A 20,698-nucleotide genomic window follows, 5' to 3' on the forward strand; every position below is an offset into this window, starting at 1 on the left:
AAATGGTCTAGTGTGGTACTTTATATAAAAAGAAAGATACAATACATAGCAGTCATTTTACAAAGTTAAGTTCTTTTTTTTTATGCCCTGGTAGAAAAATTATAGGTATTTAATATTCACATTAATAAAAGCACAGTTTTGTTTAGTTCTCTAAAACTGGTTAAAAAAAAAAAACTCCTGTATACCTAAATATACAAACAGAACCTTGGAGCTATATTAGCCTCTTTTGCACAATACTGAAGTGTTTGTTGATCTCCAAGAATAATAATTTTGGGGGGTTAGTGATATTTCCCAGTGGCTAGAGTACTTGCCTAATGTCCATGTAGCATGTTACCAGGTCCAACCTCCAGTAACACATGCACAATAGAAGAATCTTTAAAAAGTTACCCTTCATCCTACAGAATTAAATGGAAAATTATCCTTTCCAAATAAGGAAGTAAACCACAACATTAATTAAGCACATTGAAAAAATGGGTGCAGAGTAGACTTTGCTGTATTTTAAAGGCAAGTGTCTAACGATATAAAAGCAAGATGAAAAGAAGCCTTAGTTCCAAGTTCGAAGCAAATTTACAAATTGTAAGCATCCTTGTTAATTAAGTTTAAGATTCACAGAAGCGAGGCAAGGGCACCAGCCGGTGGGGTTGCATGCCTTTAATCCTAGCACTCAGGAGGCAGAGGCCGGTGGTTCTCTGTGAATTCGATGCTAGACTGGTCTACAGAGTGAGCTCCAGGACAGCTGGGGCTTTACAGAGAAAACAGATGGGGACAGGGGGAGTCAAGAGCTATAACTTTTATAACTCTTAAGTAACTTTTACTTAAACCTGTCTCCATGGACTGATAATTCAAAAAATAAAACTTATGTATATATTGTAAAGATGACAAAACAGAATTCAGACAGTTTGTAAACATGGATATGTAACTTTTTTTTTTTTTTCTCAGTCCAGAGGCTTGAATCTAGGGCCTGTGGATACTAGGCAAGTGCCCTACCATTGAACTAATCACCATTGCTTTTTGTATTTGTTAACGTTAAGTTACCCCTGCTGACCTTGACCTCAGTATGTAGACCAGGCAGACCCTGAACTTGCAATCCTTTTGTCTTAGCCTCCAGAGTAGCTGAGATTACAGGGGTGACCCAGCTTTATAGTTTAATTTTAATATATTTTATTATTCTTTTTCTATATGATGTGTGAATGTACGTGTGTGTGCACATGAAATTATGTGTGTGAGTGGAGGCATATGCTTGGTATGGATATGGGTGAAGAGGACAATCCTAGCTCTTTGTCCTCCTCTTCCACCTTGTGTAAGACCTGTCTCTTGTTCTCACTGCCAGCACTGGGTTAGCGGGCCTGCAGACTCGAGGACTTCTATCTCTGCCTCTCATCTTACTGTAGACGCTGTGGGATTGCAGTCTTGCATTATTGCACCAGACTTTTATGTGGGTTCTGAGGAGTCAAATTCAGGTCCTTACACTTCTGCTTTAACTACAGAGCCATCTCCCCAGTCCTGTGATGGAGAAGGCAGCAGGTCCCCAGTGTCATAGCAGAGAGGTGCTATGGAAGAGTTTTCTATGCTGTTGGTTTCTGTTGCTGTCTCTACAACTTCATTTTGAAATAAATTGCCTAATTGCAGCATGCCTTTATACCCAGCTTTCTTGTTGTGGCTGTCTAATTTTAATCCTTTGTATTTTGTTCTTCAGTTCTGAAAATTTCTTGGCCATTTTTTTGAATATTTTTGGTATTGAGTATTTGGTATTTGGTAGTGGAATCCTTCAATATTTTCTTGTATATGTATCTGCCCCCTGCTTCCTTTTTGAGAGAGGGTCTTGTTGTATAGGTTAAGATGATCTCAAACTTACTATTTTCTGCCTCCCTCAGCCTCCTGAATGCCAAAGGACAGCCATGTAAAACCACACAAGTCTGCCAATGTTCTCGTGTAATTCATTCAGTTTCTCTTTATGGCATATTTGGATTCTTTGGCTTTTTTTTTTTTTTTTTTTTTTTTCATGTTTGCTTCTTGATTTGGGTTTGGCTCTTTTGTTTTCATGTGGTTTTGTTTTGTTTTTTGTTTATTCAAGTCAGGGTTTCTCTGTGTTGCCCTGGCTATCTTGAAACTCCTTCTGTAGATCAGGCTGGCCTTGAATTCAGAGACCTGCCTGCTTCTACTTACCAAGTGCTGGGATTAAAAGCATGCACTGCCACCACCACCCAGCTCATGTCCTCTTTATAAGTGTTCCTGCAAATATATTTATTTTAAAATTCTCTTATTTGCACATTTTAAGATTGTTAGTGACCTCAATACTAGTTATTTTTACATGTTTGAATTTTTTTTCAGACTCCTCTTTTGTCTGTCTTTTCTGAGACAAGGTCTCACTGTGTAGGCTAGACTGGCCACAGTCTTCCTGCTTCAACCTCTTAAACTGCACAATTAAGGCATATGTCATCATACAGCTGCAGGTTCCTTCTGAGTTTTTCCCTCGATTTTATATATGCCTTTATGTTGTGCATACTCAAAGAGGCTAGCATGCTCCCCCAGTCTCTGGGTAAACCTTATTGAAACTTTGTAAATAGCTAAGGCCTGAAGCATAAGTTTGGTTTTGCCAATTTTTAAATAGGTCACTGGAGACTTGTACGTTATTTATCCCACTTGTAACTGATGTTGTCATCTTTCTTTTAAATATTTATTAATTTTGTTTTATGTGGATGAATATTTTGCCTGCATGCACAGAGTATGTACCACATCCATGCTTGGTGTGATGGATCTCTTAGAACTGGAGTTACAGACAGTTGTGAGCTGCCATGTGGGTCCTGGGAATTGAACTCAGGTCCTCTAGAGGAGCAGCCTCTTAACAGATGAGCCAGCTCTCCTGCTCCTGTCATCTAACCTCCTAATTTCTTTCTTTCTTTCTTTCTTTTTTTTTTTTTGAGAAGGATCTATTCCCCAGATGTACTTTGTGCAGGTTCTTCACCCTTCCATAGATGAAGCTTTTTGGTCCTGTTGCCCAGCTGAGCCTCTATCCAGTTCCCAACCTACAGCGCTCAGGAATCCTCTGGCTTACTTTCCATCTGCCATCTGAAATGTCTGCTCTGTTTTTGCTTCTTGGAGTATTTATCTTCTTTGAGCACAGAGATGTCTTTGTAATCTTTGTATACCTCCTCACAGAATTGTAATATTCTTCTTCCCGTTGTTTACTGTCTCTCTTGCATTCTATTATTTTTCTCTTATTCCTTAATTTTATTTTCTGCATCATACACCATATCAGTAGGTAATCAGTCATTCTGGTGTTCCAGTTTCAAGCTTATGTTTGCTTGCATCTGTATTGATAGAATATCTATAGAGGAAGGTTTGGGGGTGGATTTTAAAATGTACATAATTATACAAACCTTTTAAAATTTTTTCTTTCAATACTATGTTTGAGGCCATATGTAAATCTACAACTGCTTCTAGCTGTTACAGAGTATTGCTTTGAATGCTTGAAAGTCTTGAAAATACCATGTTTTGTCATATTTTCATATGGTAATAGTTACTTAAGCAAATGCAGAGTTTTTCTTATTGCAAATAGCCTGTGATAAATAGCAAGAATGTGTACTGATGTATAGATATGCAAAAGTTTCTCTAAAGATGTTAGGTATATGCATATTTGACTTTATTATTGGCATATTGTTTTTTGGGAATATATACAATAGTTATATTGTTTTTAAACTATTTTTCTTTTTCTTTCTTTCTTTCTTTCTTTCTTTCTTTCTTTCTTTCTTTCTTTCTATCTATCTTCTGAGACAGGGGGTTCTGTCTCTATTTGTTACCCAGGCTAGCCTTTAACTCAGGATCCTTCTGTTTCAGCTTCCTGAGTACTGAGATTACAGGCATGTGCTATCATGTTCCACCTAAAACATTTGTGTGTGTTCATGAGAGAGAGAGTGTGTGTCTATCTGTCTGTCTGTCTGTCTGTGCATGATGTGTGGGTATGAGTGTTCCTGGGACATGATGTACATGTAGAAGTTAGAGAATAACTTTGGGAGTCTCCTTCTGCTATAAGATTGGAGGGTGGAACTCAGGTCATCAAGTTTGCTCAGCAGACACCTTTACCCTCACCAGTAATCTCACTGGTCCTAAAACATCTTTTAAGTAATAATTAACCCATCTTGTGAATAGACACGAGAGTATGCCAAACTCATGAGAGCACCTAATGAGCATCTGAGATGAACATAGTACTTCCATATCTCAAAGTTATTCCAAGGATTAAATGAAGTACAACAATAGTTTTTATGCTTGTTTGCTTTTTTCCATAGTAGGAGACAGAAATCTGGGGCTGTAAAGATGGCTTGGTGGGTCAACTGCTCACTGCACAACATGAAGACCATTACCTGTCAAGCTGAGCAACCTGAGTTCTGAATCCCCAGCACCCATGTAAAAGCAGGTGCATCTGTAGTTTAGCACTGGGGGAGTGCAAATGGGGGGCTCCCAGAGTGTTTACTGGTCATACAGGATAGCTGCAGTGGTAGGCTCCATGTTCAGTGAGAGACAGTGCCTCAAAAATTAAGGTGGAGAATGATAGAGGAAGACATTGACCTTTTCCTCCACGCACACACAGACATGCTCGCATACTTGGCCACATAGTAAGGAAACAGAAATTCATAACGTAAACAAAAAGTGAGTCCTTAAGCAATTTGAAATACCATTGTTTGGTGGACAGCAGCCCTGATGTTCCCTTGAAACACCTCTTTAGAATTCTTGGGTGACAGTGTGAAAACTCATTAACACATTTAATTGCTTTTTAGAGGAGTTATTAAATAATTCCTTATGCTGCATTTTTGTATTCTTCTATTACCCTTTTATAAAGTTTAAAGAAATAGTGATATTTTTTCAGAATAAGTCTTCTAAGTGCAGTGAATCTGTAGGCGCTCGATTCCCTAAGTCCTCAGTGGAATTTCCATCTCCCATCCTCTTTAAGGTAAGTGTAAGGGAGATACTGTTGGCATTCCTGTTGCATGTCAGCTGGCACTGGGCCTTGAGAAATAAAGCTGAGAACCCTAGTCTCCAGTTTTAGTACTGTGCTTTCACCTCAGGTCACAGAGGGGGTTGTGTGTGTCCCTATCTGCTGGTGTTGCTTGGGAGCCATCACAGTTATGGAAAGAGCACATAGGACATATATTTGTTCTTACAGTTGTAGCTATGGTTGTCTCTTCCATCTCTTTCTTTAACATTCATTCACGTTGATTTCTTCTGTCTATTTCTGCTCCATACTTCCAGTTTGACTTTTATTTGGAATTACCAATTACCTAAGTTTAATGTCTTGACTGTTTGTTTTTCAGTGATCAGGAACCTCCTTATTCAATGATTACATTACATGAAATGGCAGAAACAGGTATTTTAAATTTTTTATTGTTAATACTTCCTGATGAAATAATAACAATGAAAAATGTATGGCTACCTTTTTAAAGATAAAGATCTCAAAATGCCCATATGTAACATAGAAAAGGTCCTGGCTATATAGAAATTTCCTGTAAAATTGTAATAGGTACCATCTGTTACATCCTCAGTACTGAACTGCATGTCTCAGTGATGATTGTATCTCATTTGAAATTAGGAGATAAGAACATTTATTTTATTTGATGGGTCTTTTGACTGTACTTATCCTTGAATGGGGAGGATAATTGTTTGTCTTCAGCATCCTACATATGTATCCTTCTAAAATAGAGCCAAGTGCTGACTTTACTTAATTAAGTCCTATAGGACAAATGAGATGTTTAAAACTATTTTAATCATAATCTGAGAATCAAGGCCATAGCTTAAATTTTCTCTAAATAAAGATGCCCTCAAGTCACCAGACACCTGTAACAGTTTTGGCTCCATCGTGTTGACTATAGCTTTATGACTATACCTGTGTCACCATCTAGTTTCTTAGAGCCACTGCATAAAGGCCAAAGGTGTTTGTAAGTCCTTTTGTATGTTTTCATGTTTCCGAAGTAGTGATTCCATTACATAATCTTCTTGATTTACCCGTAGATGAAGGATGGTTGGATGTTGTCCAGTCTTTAATTAGAGTTATTCCATTGGAAGATCCATTGGGACCAGCTGTTATAACCTTGTTACTAGACGAATGTCCATTGCCCACTAAAGTAAGTTAAACTGATCTTTATGGAACTGTCATGAATAATGTCACCTGTGCACAGGACAAATAATCACTGAAGCATTTGATGTACTCCATGTACTTGAGATCTGCTTTATTGAATAGTAGCATGAACATTTTTTATTACTAATGAAGTGTTTTATCCTCTATCAATAAATTTTAGTTTAATATTTTTAAATGTTTTGCAAGGACAGTCTTCACTTGAAAACTAGAAGAAAATGAGCTGATTTTAATCTGAGCAACTTCCTTATAACAAAGATTTTCTATTTCGAGGAAAAGTGCTGTGCTGAAAGCCCTTGAGTCTCACTCAAGCACTTAGAGGTTTGCATAGCCTAGCTTATGCTCTAACTAGGACACAGATACTAAATTTTCATTGCTTTGCCCTCTACCTTCATCAAGCAGGCTGCTTCCATGCATACGCTTTGCTTTGCTTTGCTTTGCTTCGCTTCGCTTCGCTTCGCTTTGCTTTGCTTGAGACAGGGTCTTGTTATATAGCCTTCACATATAACTTACTTTGTAGACCAGGCTGGCCTCGAACTCATAGAAATCTGCCTGAGTGCTGGTATTAAAAGCATGTACTATCACAACCATACTTTTTAAAACGTGGATTCTGATGCTTTTTATTTGTATGTTGAAGTTTCAGATACTCTATAATAGAAATACACGAACAGAGAGAAATATCTTTAGCCTAGTCATTATCAGCTTGGGCATTACCTAGCTTAAACAGTTTTCATCTTTGATTTACCTTAAAAATTGGGATTTGTTCTTACTTGATACAGCTTCTGGTAAGCCAAGCATGGTAGTACATGCCCATAATCCCAGCACTCAGCAGGTAGAAGCATGTATACCAGGAATCTATAGCAAGCCTTGGTGCTTGGGTTACATAGCAAGTTTAAAGTAGTCTGGAGTAGCAGAACTCTGTCTTAAAAGAAAAAAAATGGGTATAGTGGCTTATGCCTGCAATCCAGCATTTGGAAAGCTGACATAGAGGATTGAATGAGCTCAGGACCAGCCTGGACTCTATGCCAAACAGAGCTAGACTGAGCCCTTGACTTGTGGTGGGTGGGAGAAGGGGGATAACTTTTTATTGTTTTAAGTCAGGGTCTTACTATGTATGTTTGGTTTATTTTTGAGACAGGGTTTTGCTGTGTAACATAGCCTTATGTAACCCAGTTTAGCCTTAACTTTACATTCTTCATGCCTCAACCTCCTGAGTCCAGAAATTTTAGGTATATTCTACCATGACCAAGTTACTGTGCTTAATCTTTGAAATTTGAATGGGTTTAATCTGGTTAATGATTCAAGTATATATGTAGATAGGTAGGTAGGTAGGTAGCTAGCTAGGTAGGTATTAAAATGGACTTGATGTTACATACCTATAATCCTAGAACTCTGGAGGCTGAGGCAGGAGGATTGCCACAAGTTCAAGGCCAACCTGGGCTACATAGTGAGTTCCAGGATAACCTTGGTATATATGGCTACATGTGTGATTGTATATACCAAGACTTCATCTCAAAAAAAAAAAAAAAAAAGGATGAAGTATGCATTGGCTATAACTGGTACATTTTGGATGAAATTGAATCTGGCATTGAGAAAACTTAAGGTTAATCAGACATTTCCCATTAATAATGATACCATTCTTTTTTTATTCTTTCTTTTCTTTCTTTCTTTTTTTTTTTTTTTCCAAGACAGGGTTTCTCTGTATAGCCCTGCTTGTCCTGGAACTCACTCTGTAGACCAGGCTGGCCTTGAACTCAGAAATCCGCTTGCCTCTGCCTCTGCCCCTCTGCCCCTCTGCCCCTCTGCCCCTCTGCCCCTCTGCCCCTCTGCCCCTCTGCCCCTCTGCCCCTCTGCCCCTCTGCCCCTTTCTGCGCCTCTGCCCCTCTCTGCGCCTCTGCCCCTCTCTGCGCCTCTCTGCCTCTCTGCCTCTCTGCCTCTCTGCCTCTCTGCCTCTCTGCCTCTCTGCCTCTCTGCCTCTCTGCCTCTCTGCCTCTCTGCCTCTCTGCCTCTCTGCCTCTCTGCCTCTCTGCCTCTCTGCCTCTCTGCCTCTCTGCCTCTGCCAAGTGCTGGGATTAAAGGCGTGCGCCACTACTGCCCAGCTATGATACCATTCTTAATGAAATAATTTTATGAAATCATTCTAATCTCATTGAATATCTTTTTATAGCTTTTTTTCCGGGAATTCTCTTGGAGAAATAACTTGCAGAGTATATATTCATCAAATCTATTTGCAACTTTTTTTTAATAGGATGCACTCCAGAAATTGACTGAAATTCTTAATTTAAATGGAGAGGTAGCATGCCAGGACTCAGGCCACCCCGCCAAACATAGGAATACATCTGCAGTCCTGGGCTGTTTGGCTGAGAAACTAGCAGGTAACTCAAGCACATGCTTACTTGTTTGACATTGAGACATCTGTGCTGCAGACCGTTGACAAACCTGTTACAGCAGAAAGAAGGAAAGAAGCTGAATATGGTAGCACAAGCCTATAACCACAGCACTTTAAGGCAAGAGGGTTAAGAGTTCAAGGCCAGCCCCCTTGCATAGTAAGTATATTAGAGGCCAGCCAGAACTATGGGAGACCCTTTTTCAAAACAAACAAAAAAGGAATGAACAGAAATGGACTAAAAGGAAGAAAATTACTTAAAAGACTCAGTTAAGTGCAATCTAATTTAGCTTTGTTGATTTTTTTTTTTCAGAGAAATTTAAGATAAATTTGTTGTATTGATTTGCTTAAAAGACAGGGGAAAGGCTACATTTAGAATAACAAATAATTATTATATGCATATCTAATAATGAATATTGTCCACTTTAGGAATATTAACAGCAAATTACATGAAAATATCTCAGCTAGTTACTTTATATAAAGTGGAAGAATAATGGATTCAAAATCAGAACCTGTGGGTGCTGGTCATGGCTCCCCAGGGGCCCAACCTAGCTAGTCTCTTTATGGTAGACTCAGTTGCTAAGCTGTGAAACAGTGATGGGAGTAGGACTAGCCTGAGAGAGAAGGCCTGGGTAATGTGTGTCAGAGAATGAAACTCAAGCAAAACAATTTGATTGTCATTAGTTACTGATTTAAAATAGCATGACACTGTTAATCATGTCTAGTTTTTGCTGTGTTTGTTTAGGTCCTGCAAGTATAGGTTTACTTAGCCCAGGAATACTGGAATATTTACTACAATGTCTGGTAAGTAAGACATCAAAGCTGATTATTCCCAGTCATATAGAATTGTATGTTTTTCTCAAATTATTAGCATAGTCCCTGATGCAGGGGATAAGATCCATTTTAAATTTTATGTACAGGTGTTTCCTGGGTGTATATTTAACACCTCCTATGTTTAGAGACAGAAGACACACACACACACACACACACACACACACAGGGTGGAGGAGGGGAGGGAGGAATAGGAATTTATGAGTTACTCTAGTTTTTAAATTTAGTTCTTAGATAGCCACTAGGACTTTTGGACTGTTTGGGTATCCTTACAATATACCAAATAATAATGGAGAACACTCCAGCATGTGCTCGCATGTGAAAACACACAAACACACACACACACACACACACACACACACTCACACACACACACACTCACACACTGGAAACCAAATTATAACATTCCAACAGCAGGCCAGGTTCTCAGTGATATGAATCTGTATTTGCCCACCTTTCCCTTTCCTGCTACCACAATTAAAACTGTCGTTGATAGACAGTTTGATATATCACCCATGAAGTCTGGTTTGTTGAAGGTGTCTTCCTATCACTCACAGCACTTGACTGCAGTTTTGACTAGCCTGTCTTTTCTAGTTTATTTTTTTGTAAGCCTAATAAGAATTGTCTTTTTAAAAAACTCCAGTCTAAGCTGGGTGGTAATGACACACACCTTTAGTTCCAGCACTTAGAAGGCAGAAGCTAGTAGATCTCTGAGTTTAAGACCAGCCTGGTCTACACAGCCTGGAACTCCAGAGTGAATTCTAGGATAGCCAGAGCTACACAGAGAAATCCTGTATTGAAAAAAAAGCAAACCAACCAAACAAGAACTCCAAAAAGGACCCCATGTAGTCTGTAAGCCTGAATTTGTCCAGTTTATTTACAAATAAATTAGCCTGTACAATATGTACTTAAAATAACCCTTACAATGTTCTGAGTGAGAACTAGGAGATACAAAGTAGTAGGACAGTCATTTACCGATACAGAGTTCACTATAGGTTAAAGAAATAGAACCATCCAAACAACAGTTAACTACTGCTTTATGACAGGATGTGATCAAGAGCAAAATTACTTTCTCCAGGCTTAGTGCTATTTGAGTTTTGAGAAGATGAAGAGGGGTGGGAGTGATTGGGTGACAAGGGCCCTGTGGTAATCATGAAAGACAGACTTCCTGATGAAGGTGGGGCTTACTTAGCTAGCTCCTGACACAAGGTTAAGACTAGGAACTCACAGTGAGTTTCTTGACTAAAGCAGCATAGATAGAAGTCTAGTAACAGAGCTATCTGATCAGAGAAGGCAGTGTTCACAGATAGGAGGACATGAACAGGGAGAAAGGTTTGAGGCTGGAAAAGCAGGCAGGAGGGTTAAGGATATGGCAAGGATAAAGATGCTTTATAACAGAGAGATGATTCTATGAGTTTTGCTGAACTTTGGCAGGCACCACAGAAATGTATTGGGGTTCCAGAACTCTCTGGAGGCTCCCAACATAGCTAGGAGAAAGCAAGAATGTGAGAAGAGAAGATACTAAACATGTAGGCCTTTCTTTAAGTGCAAACTCACATGCTGTAAACTCAAATGTAAGTCAAGAGCACTTGTCACTCTCCTGTCATCACAAGCACCTGTAGAATTTCCTGCAGGAACTGGATTATAACTAAGATGTGCTGGTCACAGTGGCACTTGACTTCAATTCTAGCACTAGGAGTCAGAGGCAGGTGGATCACTTTAAGTTTCAGGCAAGCCTGGACTACATAGCAAGTTCCAGGACAACCAGAGCTACATAATAGACCCTGTCTCAAAAAAAAAAAAAAAAAAAACTAAGATGTTCATTGATAATGTCATTATTTATAAATCTGGGGCTGCTATTATTTCTATTGCTATTATTTTGAGGGTTCTAAAGGTCATTTTTAGATAAAATTCTAGTTTGTTTGGGTTTTTTTTTTTTTTTTTTTTTTTTTTGGCTTGTTTTAATGAATGTAAGCATCAATGGTATTTTAGTTAACAAAGCCCTAATACAATGAAATATCCACTGCTGAAATATCCTTATCTACCAATTAATGACTTAAAAAAAAAAAACAGATCGACTCTTATCTTGATTCTCCATTAGTCAAATGGCCAACTGAGAGTTTGAATAAGAGCAACTTTTCTGCTATTCCAAATATATAGACTGCCATGTACTAAATAGAACATGAAATTGATACCTTACTGCTTCTGCTGGGGGTAACTTGTTTTTATCTTTTGTTGTCTTTTAGAAGCTACAGTCCCACCCCACGGTCATGCTTTTTGCACTGATTGCACTGGAAAAGTTTGCCCAGACAAGTAGGTATAGTGACTTCTTGCACTAATGATCTTTGTTGGTTATAAAAAAATGAGCTGCACTTTGAACTCTATCAAATGTACACACATTCTGGTTTTAAGACCAGCAAAATATATCAGGACCAAAACCAAAGATTGTTCTCAGCTAAGATTCCAAGCAGGGTGATTATTATTACTTTCATAACTATGACTTTAGTGATAGGGGTTGGAGAGAGGGCTTAGCAGTTAGGAGCACTTGCTATGCAATCATGAAGACCTGAGTTTGGATCCCAGCACTTAGTAAGAAGCCAGGCATTCCATGCATACCTGTAACCTCAGCTCTGAGGCAGACAAAGACAAGAGGATTACTCAGGCTGGCTGGCTTCCAGCCCGGTCAAGAAAATGCAAGCCTCTAGTTCAAGGAGTGATCCTGCCAAAGGAATTGTGGAGACTGATAGACGAGGACACACAGTTCCCTCTTCTGACTTCCATGCCTCACATGTATGCATATATTCACACAGGTATAAATACGTATATAAACCACACGCACACAAAATTTTAAAACATAATAGAGTGATGTGGTCACTTTAGAGAGTTGATTAAGAGCTCTTCCAGAGACCAGAGTTTGGTTCCCAGCACCAACATTGTTGAGCACCTTACAACCACCTGTAACTCCAGCTCCAGGGATCTGACACCCTCTTCTGGCCTCTACAGCCACTCAAACACCCGTAACATACACATACGGAGACTTACATGCATATACATAAGTACAAAATTTTAAGCTGGATGTTATGATGCATGCCTTTAATCCCAAGGACTCAGAATGCAAAGGGAAGTGGCTCTCTAAGTTTGATGTCAGCCTGGTCTATATAGTGAGTTTCAGGACAGCCAGAGCTACATAGAGAGACTGTGTCTTAAAAACAAAATAATAATAATAATAGTAATAATAAATAAATCTTTAAAAAATAGCATTAAGATTGCCAGAAAGTAGCTATAGTTCTTCGGCTATGTTATTCCTAGAAGGAAGCATTGGTAGAAATTTAATCCTCAAATTCTCTTTTGTCTCCCTCACTCCATACCACTACTAATCTACTGCACATCCTCATCTTCCTCTTTCATTGTTATTTAAATATTTCATGTTTCCAAACAGGTGAAAACAAATTGACTATCTCTGAATCCAGTATTAGTGACCGACTGGTCACATTGGAGCTGTGGGCTGATGACCCTGATTATCTGAAACGTCAGGTTGGCTTCTGTGCCCAGTGGAGCTTAGACAATCTCTGTAAGTGGGAGTTGTCCTTATTAAAAATGGTTTCTACTGTTGAGCTGGGTGGGGTGCAAGTATTCGTAGAGGTTAGAGAAAAAATTCCAGGAGTTAGTTCTCTTTGTCCACCATGTGGGTTCCAGGTCATCAGACAAGTGCCCTTACCTGCTGAGCCATCTCACCAGCCAAAATCTGTTTACATTTCTAAATCCCTGTCTTCAGTAGGATCATAAGCTTCTTAATAAGCTTCTCTATACCCTAACAAAAGTATCCTAGGCACCTTTCAGATGAGATTTAACTGGAATGCTTCTAATTTTGCATTCTCAAGTTCATAGACCTTTAACTATATTGCTCTGTGTAAGACCTTTCTAACACACATTTTCCTTACTGCCCTCCAACTAGGTCCTGTTAGCTCTAACTCTGGCCCTGTTCATACTTGTACTTTCTTCTCTGTCTTTTCTTTTTATTTGTGTTTATGTGGTGTTTTTATTGTCATGTTACAAAGTGTCTGACAGAAACAACCTAACGGGAAGAATGACTTATTCTGGTTCATAGTTTCAGAGGTCTCAGTGGCAGGAAGGAAGAAGAAATAGCCTAATCAGGGAGGCAAGAAAATAAAAAAGACAGAATATCTTTTTTTATTATTTAATTTAAATTTCAGTGCTAGGGATAGAGTCTAGAACCTTGCTCATGCTAGGAACCATTCTACCACTGGCTTGTACTCCCAGCCCATTTACCTTCTTTGTCCTCTCCTCGTTACCTCAAATGGTCTTTAAACCCAAATTAATTCTTTCTTAGACTGTGGCAGTTATTTTTAACTTTTTCTCTTTTTCTCCTCCAAAGGCTATTAGAATACAAACCACACTGCTTTAAAATTGCTTTATTATCTCTGTTGTTAGCACTGTGCTAACTCAGTTGAACACATAATGTCTAATTCTTGCTCTAACCTGGAATATAGCCTTTATAGTGCTAGCTAAAGAGTAATTTTGAGTAAATGCAATTTGGAAGCTAGGCATGACAACACATAGCTGTAATTTCAGCATTTGAGAGGCAAAGGCAAGAGAGGAGTTCAGCTACATAGTGAGTTTAAACCAAACTACGTTCAATCCTGGCTCAAAAACCAAAACCAACTAATGGTCTGGGTATGGTGGTTCACACTTTTAATCCAGTACTGGGAGATGGAAGCAGGTAGACTTCTGTCAGTTTGAGAATGACCTGGTCTACATGGCAAATTGTAGTCCAGTCAGGGCTACAGAGTGAGACCTGTAATTTGGATTTTGCCTTACAAACTATAATAGATACAGGGACTAGAAACACTCAAACTGCACTCAAAGTGCTGCCCTTTTTTTTTGGCATTCACTTAGTCCATGTAACAGCAAAGCTCAGATGCCAGGCCCTACTCGCTTTTCACTCCTTGACAAGTATGGCAGCTAGAGATAACAGTAGTTTTTTCCCTTTTTCCAAACCATTATAGCCTTCCCTAGGAAACATGACCACTTTTTCTTTTGCAGTTTTAAAAGAAGGTAGACAACTAACCTACGAGAAAGTGGACTTGAATAACATTAGGGCCATGCTGAACAGCAATGATGTCAGCGAGTACTTGAAGATCTCACCTCACGGCTTGGAGGTAAAGCTTTCACAGACCTTCTGAGGGCTAAAATTACTTTGTTCCCATTTTTCATGCCCTGTTTCAGAACAAAAACACTGTCTAACAGAATAGGCAGAAACTTTTCTTAAACCAAAAAGTGATTAAAGGTAAAAGTGGTAGGGATAGAGAATGCTTCCGATGTTATCCACTCTTCCCTCTCACATGTTACTGCTTCTGCTGTAGCACCGCAGTGCTTGTTGACTGGTTTACTTATGTCTGGATTGTTGATTTGTAATGCTCACTATTGCTAAATAAATGTTCTACCGCTGAGTTACAGTCCTAGCTAAGTATATTTGTTTTTAAACCTTAAAAAAAAAAAAAACCTTTATCCTATGTATATAAATGTTTTACCTGCATGTATGTCTATGTACCATTTGCTTGCCTGGTGCCTGTGGAGGCCGAAGGAAGACATCAGATTCCCTGGATCTGCAGTTACAGGAGTTTGTGAGCCACCATGTTGGTGCCAGGAATCAAACCCATGTCCTTTGAAAGAGTAGCTAGTTCTCTTAACTGCTGAGACAGCTCTCTAGTGCTAATCTGTTTTTAATCTTTGCCATTTTATTTAACTAAAAGCACAAAGACAAGTGTTTCCCAAAGAAGCCACTCCTTTTGTAAATGCCTGTGTGGACAACTGTACCAGACCTGGTGATTTTCTTTCTCATGTTAAATATTGCCAACTTTAAAATGCAGGTTGGTGGAAATATACAGGTGTACATATAGGAAAGTACCATAGGTCTTAGCATTTCAGGATTGAAGTACAGTTTGAACAGTGGTTGCCAAATAATTATATGTATGTACCCTGTCTTTACCCTTTTCCATCTTTATCTGATGAAGGCAATGTTTGTGCATTTGTAAACATTCTGATCTCAAAGCAAGACCTCTTAAGAACTGGAAAAAAAAAAAAAAAGAAGCCAGGAACTTTGACTACTTATAGTAACAGCCATCATGAAATTCTATACTGAAATAATAGTAGGGTTGTTTCACTCAGTCTTATGTTTTTATAAATCACTGAAGATGGACAGTGCTATCCCACCAGGAGCTTAAATAAGGAAAACTCCATCCATCCTTCCCTATGCCAGTTACTTGGTGGTTTTCAGGCACTGATGGATTGATTTGTACTCCTTGGTTCTGCCAGGCTCGATGTGACGCCTCCTCCTTTGAGAGTGTACGCTGCACTTTTTGTGTGGACACTGGGGTGTGGTACTACGAAGTAACAGTGGTCACTTCTGGTGTCATGCAGATTGGCTGGGCTACTCGAGACAGCAAGTTTCTGAACCACGTGAGTACCTGGGGTCATTCAAAGGAAGCAGCAGCAGCGTGCTTCTGTTGGATGGGTTAGAGATACTCAATCAGATATGCTTATATTTCAAATAGGTTTGCTCAGTAACTAGGTGGTGCCAGATTCCTGACAGTGACTCACTGTACCATTTAAAATGGGAAACAAGTGGAAATGCCCCTTAGCCTTTGGGTTTTTCCCTTGAATTTTAGGTTCATCTAGGTTGGTTGGTTTGTTTGTTTGTTTGTTTTTGAGACAGGGTTTCTCAGTATAGCCCTGGCTGTCCTGAAACTTGATCTATAGGTTAGGCTGGCTTCGAATTCAAAGATCCACCTGCCTCTGCCTTCCGAGTGCAGAGATAAAGGTATGTACTACCACTGCCAGACTGGCAACAAATGATTTTTATCTTGAGATTAAGCTTTGGAAATCTTGTAGAGGGCCAGAAAGATTACTGAGTAGCTAAGAGTGCTTCCCGATCATCCTAGAGGACCTGAATTTAGTTCCTACTATCCACATAAGACTGCTAACAATCACTTGTAACTTCAGCTCCACGACAGGAGACCCAACAGCCCTTTCTTGCCTCAGTGGGCTCCACACACATGTGGCGCACGCACACACACACACAACACACACACACACACACACACACACACACTAATGGACACATAAATAAAAATTTAAATGTGTCTTTAAAAAAAAGCGGCCTTGTACAAATTCTCTTTCCATAGTATTAACTATTGACTCACTTTTCTTATTTGACTCTTACCTTGTAACTAATAGGAACATTTACTTTTTTTTTCTTTTCTCTTGTTTTTTAAAGATTTATTTATTCATTTAATGTCTGAGTACACTGTAGCTGTCTTCAGACACACCAGAAGAGAACATCAGATCCCATTTCAGATGGTTGTGAGCTACCATGTGGTTGCTGGGAATTGAACTCAGGACCTCTGGAAGAGCAGTCAGTGCTCTTAACCGCTGTGCCATCTCTCCAGCCCCATATTTACTTTCAGTATTTATTTTTTGTTTTAGAAAGTGCTGAGGTAAAGGGAAGTCTGGGATACCACTCTGTGTGGGAGTGTGACAGGTCCTTCCTTCAGATCTATTGTTTCCTTTTTGGAGATAAGTCTTGCTAACCTAGATCATTATATGGCCCAAACCTCAAACTTAAGGTGCTCCTCCTACTCCAGCCTCCCAAGTATAGGGATTATAGGCTTGTATCACCACACCTGTCCAGACATACCTTTCAACACCTAAACTAATTGATTTTCTCCTGTTGGTCAAATTATAAGATATCTAAGCTTCCTTTTTTGAGGAAACATCAGATGACAGTGATGCTGGTGCAGCAGGAAGGGTTCTCAGTCCTTGGGAGGCCTAGCCAGCTTCATTAAAGGATTTAGCAACTAAGGTTGAGTCATGGTTGAGGCCACAGGGCTTTTGGAGATAAAGCTAAAGACAAGGAGTGAATCCCCATCAGCAGGTTGGGCATGGTCAAGAGCGTGAATGTTTAGTCCTAGAAGAGACCTACCTGTTCTCACTGCCCATTAAGGAATCTGACTTTTCCTGGGCACATCCCTAAAGGATAAGGTTCTAAAGGTCTGGCCAGTGCAGAAGCAGACTTGGGCTGGACAGTGGACCAGGTTCAAGGCTTTTGTCGATATTGGGAACCATACTGGGCCATATGGCTCTTGGCGGTAAGTGCTTTAAGCAGGTAGCCACTGCCATCTGAGGGGCCAGCATTTTAGCCAAACATTCTGTTTTCCCTGTGTGGAGAGGCTACTGTGGGAACAAAATTGGCAAGCTCCCACAAAAGGTGGCTCCACTGTGGCTCAGTACTGATGTGTCTCACCTAGGGCAGAGGCACTGACATCATCTCTGTTCCTTTGCCAAAGCCACCTCTGATGCCCTCTCCAAGACCTCTGGAAAGAGACTATTCACCAAGTCTCCTTATCAGGAATTCACTGACCATCTTGTGAAAACTCACAACAGAGTCTCCATTCAGAAGACCCAGTCCTCAGTTTTGGCTACTACATAGGGTTTTTAATACCAGAAAAATAAAGTGAAATAAGTCTGGGGAAAAAAAAAAAAAAGCTGTTTGAAATCAATTCAGCTTTGTCCAGGAATATTTTTTAAAACTCCTAGACTAGGAAGAGAATAGTTGTAAGAGGGCTAATGGCTAATGGCTAATGGCTAATGGGCAGGGCAGGGCAGGGCAGGCCTGAGCTCCGGCTTGTGTGGATTCCAGTCTGCTGGTGTTTGTCTTTTGGAACCTGTAATGTTTGGAAGCTGGAGATTGTTTTTAACTGCTGTGTAGTCAGAAGTTACTAAGTTTGGAGACCATCTCCATTGTCTAGTTTCTAATACTAATTTATCAATTATATGAATACTGGCTGCCTGTTTCAGATAGAATCCTAAAAGTGATTTCTTTTTTTTTTTTTTTTTTTAACATTAAAAAAATGACCTTGAAGGCTAAAGACATGGTTCAGAGCTTAAGAGCACTTCTGCTCTTCCATCCGTCCTGAGTTCAATTCCCAGCAACCACATGGTGGTTCACAACCATGTGTAATAAGATCTGGTGCCCCCTTCTGGCATGCAGGCATATATGCAGGCAGAACATTATATACATAATAAATAAATAAATAAATCTTTAAAAAATAATAATAATCTTGAGCCAAATGTGGTAATGCACACCCTTAATCCCAGTACTGGCAGAGGCAGGCAGATCTCTGAGTCTACAGAGTGAGTTCGAGGAAAGCCAGGGATATACAGAATAGCCCTGTCTTACAAAAACAAACAAGCAGTAACAGTAGCAATAATAATCTTGAGCTAGGCATAATGATGTAAGTCTCTTAGCCTAAGCTGCATTACAAGACCCTGTCTCAGAAAAAAAACACACAAAAAAAGAAAAAGAAACAAACAAAAACCTGCTTTTGAGTCTGTCATCTCATTTCTACAACCCTTTTTTTTAGGTAGGTTTTTTTTTTCCCCACATACATATTTCAAAAATGAGAAAAATTGGGACTGAGAAAGGAAATAAAGAATAAATCTTGGGAATTCAGTGCCATTCCTATTTTACAACAGATCTTTACTTTCTTCCTAAGAAAGGAGAATCTTGAAGGGTTATTCAGTCTCTTCATTTGAAAATGATAAAGTAATCTACAACTAAAAATAGGGATGGTATCATGGAGGTACCTTCTCTCTATATTTTTCTATTGGAATTTTCTAGCAGTCACACTAATAACAAAGATGATACCTTTTTTTTATGATCAGTGAAGCTTGTGACTAAAACTATAAGTTGTAGATATTTGGCACCTGAAATTAAGACTAAAAAAATGTTTTCTTGCCCTTTAAATTATAATAGACTTCTGTCTTTTCTTTCTTTCCCTCCTCTCTCCCTTTCCCTCCCTCCCTCCCTCTCTCTCTCATCCCCCCACTCTGTGTGTGTGTGTGTGTGTGTGTGTGTGTGTGTTTGTGTCTGTGTGGTTTTATGTATGGGTGTGTATGTGCATATTAGTTTGTGTACATTCTTGCTGGTACATTTGGAGGTCAGAGGAAGACATCGATTGGGCTTCCTATAGCTGGAGTTCAAGTCAGTTGTGAGTCACCCAACATGGTTGCTGGAAACCAAACTAGATCTTCTGCAAGAGAAAGAAGCACCCTTGAACCTGAGCCACCTCTCGAGCCCCAATTTTGACTCTTTTTTTTTTTTTTTTTTTTAAAGAGATAGTTATTTTCTCTGATTCAAGAACTAATTGAGTTCCTATTAGAAAAATGTTGAGGTCAAATAGGATAGTATTTTTTTCAAATGTAAGTTTTTTGTTTCCATGGTATTATTCTGTAATTATTAATCTTTCACTTATATAGATAGCCTGCAGTTTTAAGGCATAATTCATTCTATGGATACACCTGTTTAAAAATATTTGAAGTCTTCTTGCAGTGCCTTTATTTTAACTCTTAGTTCATGGGTTTCAATCTTAAGGAGATAAAGTGTTGGACTCAAATATGGAGCATTGAAATGAGAAGCTTCAGGACAGTTCTTAGGTCACCTACCTAAGATAGTTCAGGATAGTTTTATGGTATTTTTTTGATAGAGCATTTTAAGGACTGAAGGTATAGATTGGCTAAAATATCTTTTGTCTTTTGATGAGCATCCACTATAATAGGTCTTTTGCATGCTCTCCAATTTAAACATGAGAAAAAAGCATGATGGTGCATGCCTTTAATTCCAGCTTTGGGGAGGCAGAGGCAAGTGAATCTCTGTGAGTTTGAAGCCAGCCAGATCTAGATATTGAGTTTCAGACCAGGCAGGGATACATAGTGACTCATAGTAATGTCAGGAGGAGGAAAGAACAGTGGCCTGTGTTTCTGTTTGTGTGTGCATGGTGTATGTGTTGTATGCATGGTGTGTGTGTGCACGCGCACATGTCTATGTGTGTGTGTCTGTGTGTGTGTATGTTTCTGTGTTTGTCTATATGTCTGTGTGGAGAGCTATGGAGTGTTAGACAGACAGAGTAACACATGTCTATAATATCAGAACCTGGGAGGTGGAAGAAGAATCAGAAATTCAAAGTTAGCCTTGCTACATTGTAGCTGTGAAAAGTTAATCAGCTCTGAGATACAGTCCTTACCACCAGCCAGAGTTCTCTGGATTTGAGAATGAAAACACACACATACAGAAGAACCTTTATGTTTTGATATGCCTTGACTAGCTCAATGGCTGGTTGCTTCCAAACCTCCCTGTGGCAACTAGCACACACTCCCTTATGGTATTCCTGAGTTAATACTTTCTGAATCTATATTTTATCTTTGTTGCTTGTTTCCTTCTGGGCAGTCCTCCCATTGGGGCTGCTTTCCCTTTGCACCTACATTGCTGGAAGATT

The 20,698-nt window shown here is 39.3% G+C and overlaps 1 protein-coding gene across 2 annotated transcripts in view; it reads left to right on the top strand.

Moving 5' to 3' along the window:
• Rspry1 (ring finger and SPRY domain containing 1) overlaps nt 1-20,698 on the top strand; it is a 49,279-nt gene that overhangs the window by 13,975 nt on the left and 14,606 nt on the right. For both annotated transcript variants that reach the window (XM_034522807.2, XM_076915661.1), the window contains exons 3-10: nt 5,310-5,362; nt 6,004-6,116; nt 8,376-8,502; nt 9,259-9,317; nt 11,591-11,657; nt 12,784-12,915; nt 14,409-14,524; nt 15,681-15,824. In XM_034522807.2, coding sequence (XP_034378698.1) covers nt 5,310-5,362; nt 6,004-6,116; nt 8,376-8,502; nt 9,259-9,317; nt 11,591-11,657; nt 12,784-12,915; nt 14,409-14,524; nt 15,681-15,824 — 811 coding nt within the window. The remainder of the gene's footprint in view (nt 1-5,309; nt 5,363-6,003; nt 6,117-8,375; nt 8,503-9,258; nt 9,318-11,590; nt 11,658-12,783; nt 12,916-14,408; nt 14,525-15,680; nt 15,825-20,698) is intronic.

Source organism: Arvicanthis niloticus, chromosome 18, assembly GCF_011762505.2.
Source record: "Arvicanthis niloticus isolate mArvNil1 chromosome 18, mArvNil1.pat.X, whole genome shotgun sequence".
NCBI classification, from domain to species: domain Eukaryota; kingdom Metazoa; phylum Chordata; class Mammalia; order Rodentia; family Muridae; genus Arvicanthis; species Arvicanthis niloticus.